This window comes from Mytilus trossulus, chromosome 2 (assembly GCF_036588685.1).
Source record: "Mytilus trossulus isolate FHL-02 chromosome 2, PNRI_Mtr1.1.1.hap1, whole genome shotgun sequence".
Classification (NCBI taxonomy): Eukaryota; Metazoa; Mollusca; class Bivalvia; order Mytilida; family Mytilidae; genus Mytilus; species Mytilus trossulus.
The window spans coordinates 33,423,717-33,426,943 of NC_086374.1; the positions used below are offsets into that span (position 1 = coordinate 33,423,717).

The 3,227-nt window shown below is 33.3% G+C and overlaps 1 protein-coding gene across 1 annotated transcript; it reads right to left on the reverse strand.

The window, feature by feature from the left end:
• Positions 1-1,130: 1,130 nt before the first annotated feature.
• On the reverse strand, positions 1,131-2,777 carry LOC134705055 (G-protein coupled receptor daf-37-like). Its single transcript, XM_063563826.1, has 2 exons — positions 2,748-2,777; positions 1,131-2,509 (listed from the first exon to the last, which is right to left on the reverse strand). Exon 2 carries the CDS (start codon positions 2,479-2,481, stop codon positions 1,429-1,431), a length of 1,053 nt encoding a protein of 350 aa, XP_063419896.1. The 5' UTR covers positions 2,482-2,509; positions 2,748-2,777; the 3' UTR covers positions 1,131-1,428.
• Positions 2,778-3,227: the final 450 nt, after the last annotated feature.

A 3,227-nucleotide genomic window follows, 5' to 3' on the forward strand; every position in this document is an offset into this window, starting at 1 on the left:
AATAACTCGAAACGTAAAATCTTAAATGAATAAAAATCGACAGGGTGCTTATGCTCACGCCAATAAGTATAGCAATTCGCCAAAGTATCAAGTAAATTGGTTAAAGCATTTTTAACCGGATTTTTGTGACAAAAATGTCGGTTATTAAATTGGGGATGCTCGGCGGGCGGGCGGCAATCAAATGTTGTCCGTGCATTAACTCAAGAACCGTTCATCCAAAGCTTTTAAAATTTTAATATGTTGTTACTGACAACTAAATGAAGGTCAAGTTCAATAATGACGATTTTGACTTTTACTGTTCAGGAGTTATGGTTCTTGAAAGATTGAAAAATGGAGTTTCCAGTCGTGTCCGTGCATTTACGCATGAACTGTTCTACCAAAGCTTCCCAAATTTTAATATGTTGTTACTGGTGACAAAATGGAGGTCATGTTCAATAATGACGATTTTGACTTTTACCGTTCAGGAGTTATGGTTCTTGAAAGATTGAAAAATGGTGTTTCCAGTCGTGTCCGTGCATTTTCTCATGAACCATTCAACCAAAGCTTTTTAAATTTTAATATGTTGTTACTGATGACAAAATAGAGGTCAAGTTCAATAATGACTATTTTGACTTTTACCGTTCAGGAGTTATGGTTCTTGAAAGATCGTAAAATGGTGTTTCCATTCACGTTGTTGCATTTACTCACAAACCATTCAATCTAAGCTTTTCAAATTTTAATATGTTGATACTGATGACAAAATAGAGGTCAAATTTGATATTGACAATTTTAACTTTCACCAATCATCAGTAATGGTTCTTGTGATATTGCCAGGACACAAATAAATGCTAATAAATCCGGTTTGCTGTCGTTGTGACAGCCTCTTGTTTAATTACTGTCCGACATGCTAATGACGGACGGACATAGTATACCATACAAAAATACCATAAACGGAAGTATAAAATAAAAACAGAATTCATTGGTTTTTTTATAAATTAGTGCTATTTTTTCGAAATCTCTTGCAATTGGTTTGAATTTCATACACGAAGTACTTAAGAAAAAATATTATAAAATATGTCCGATTAGATGATTTTAAATTTCCTGCACGTTCTGTTCTGGAAATTTAGCTACATGTATTTGTGTATCGATTTCATATCTGGATGACTGTAGCGGGCGATATGAACCCGTCTGCTCTGCTTGCCTGTGTCATACATTAAATAACAATTATTTTGATATATTATCTGTTATTGTATTTTAAAAATCTTTAATGTTTCGTCTATATAGTTATCATTCTGCATGGCAGATACAGTAAAAATTGATATTTCAGGATTCGCAATATGTTAACACTGAATATGGCAAATAATTATGACGGACTGCTGGCAAATAACATATCTATAAGCATACAAATAATAAGACTTGAATTTGTCCCCTTATGGTGTGGATCACAAGTTACGATAACAGACTGTCAACTGTGTATCGCCGAAGTGGTATTTGTTCTTTAGGTTTGTCATCAAAGCTTACTCTGCGATTGCAACAATTCCATTTTTTTATTAACACTTTCGAAGTCTTAATAAAACTCCTATTTAAAGTACAATATATGACAATGTTAGTTGTTGTTTGAAGTAAAAGGAAAAAGTCTGTGATCTCTCGAAAACCCCGAACTAAGTATGATGCCTCATAATAACCAGTATTAAGTATTGTTGACATGATCGTATCTGGAAAATTGCACATTGCAAACACCGCTATAACAGCTAAAATACAAACAGTTATTCTTTTCTTAGAATTTCCCAAGCGGTGGCTACGTAAGGCATATATAATACGTGCACTGAACCCAATTAATAAAACGAGCGGCAAAAGGGATCGCAGAACATAATGTACCCAGGTAAAACTAATAGCAAAGGGGCCTTTTACCCACAACTTTGTTACAGTTAGATCTAGATCTACCATTGTGCCATTCGTTTCATGATCGGATACGGTATACTTACAGGCATATGGAATTGACATCAGGATTGAAAAAAACAAAATACAGATTGAAGTTGACGCAGCTAAAGTAATTGTACACACTGATCTTGCCTTGTACGGATGACAAACTTCGACATATCTTTCTATGGCAATTGCAACTGTTAAAAGTGCAGCAGACATCATAGTTGTGTGAAACACGTAATGAGTAACTGGATATAACGAAATAAATATTCTCTTCCAATCTGCTCCAGGTATCTCAGTGATCAGAACAACAACGAAATACAGTATATCATTTATGATTTTAGTTGAATCGGTTGCAGCAAGTGCTATACAGAAAACATTTGTAGGAGTTCGCATTCCTCTTCTTGTAAAAACAATAACACCAAATGCATTGGCCAAAAGACCAAAGAGGCTGACGATCGGATATAATACCAATCCTGTAAATCTGCGAGTAACTATATAAAAGCTGTGAAACTGGTCCCGTTGAGTCATAGTTGAATTCGTATTGACGTATATTTCCGTTAAATTTTGATATCCCATATTGATTACTGATAACAAAATATAATACCTGCAAAAAAAAAAAATTAAATTCTAAAATTTCAACTTTGTACAACAGAGGGAATGGTAATAAATGATATTGTCTTTGAACAGTTTAGATTATCATTCGAAAAGATGTGATATAAATTAATAATATTAGTTCACGCTTTAAAAAACCTTTATATTATTGAAATTCATTTCTATCTCCATTGAATACGACTTACAAGAATGAATTTGAGAGAGATCAGAGAAAAGAAAACAATTGTTACCTTCTTGACGGAACTGTATCTTCTACGAAAGCAAACAAACATCAACGGTTCTTATACATTAGTGAGATGTGTTAATATATGATATATATATAGATGTTATAACTAAACATGGCAGATGTATAATTGCTAATAAATGGTTAACACATGTGCGAAAAACTTTCTTACCAAATAAGAACACGAGGCATAATAGACAACCTTGAGACTTTACTTAAAAAAATTACCAACATATTATTGTTATTCAAATGAAAGTCTTTCCATTTAAGGTTCTTAGGGAGAATTAATAAATATGACTTTGTTAAAACCACACAGTTTACCACAATATTACCACAAGAGTACAGTCACATATGTACCCCTGGGAATGTTTAAAGACATGTGAGGTCCTCGAAATATAAAATTTTAATGCATTGTGTGCACGCAATAATATGCTATCCGTAAAGCAGATAGAGTGGGTAATACTGACCAACATTTGCTGTATACGAT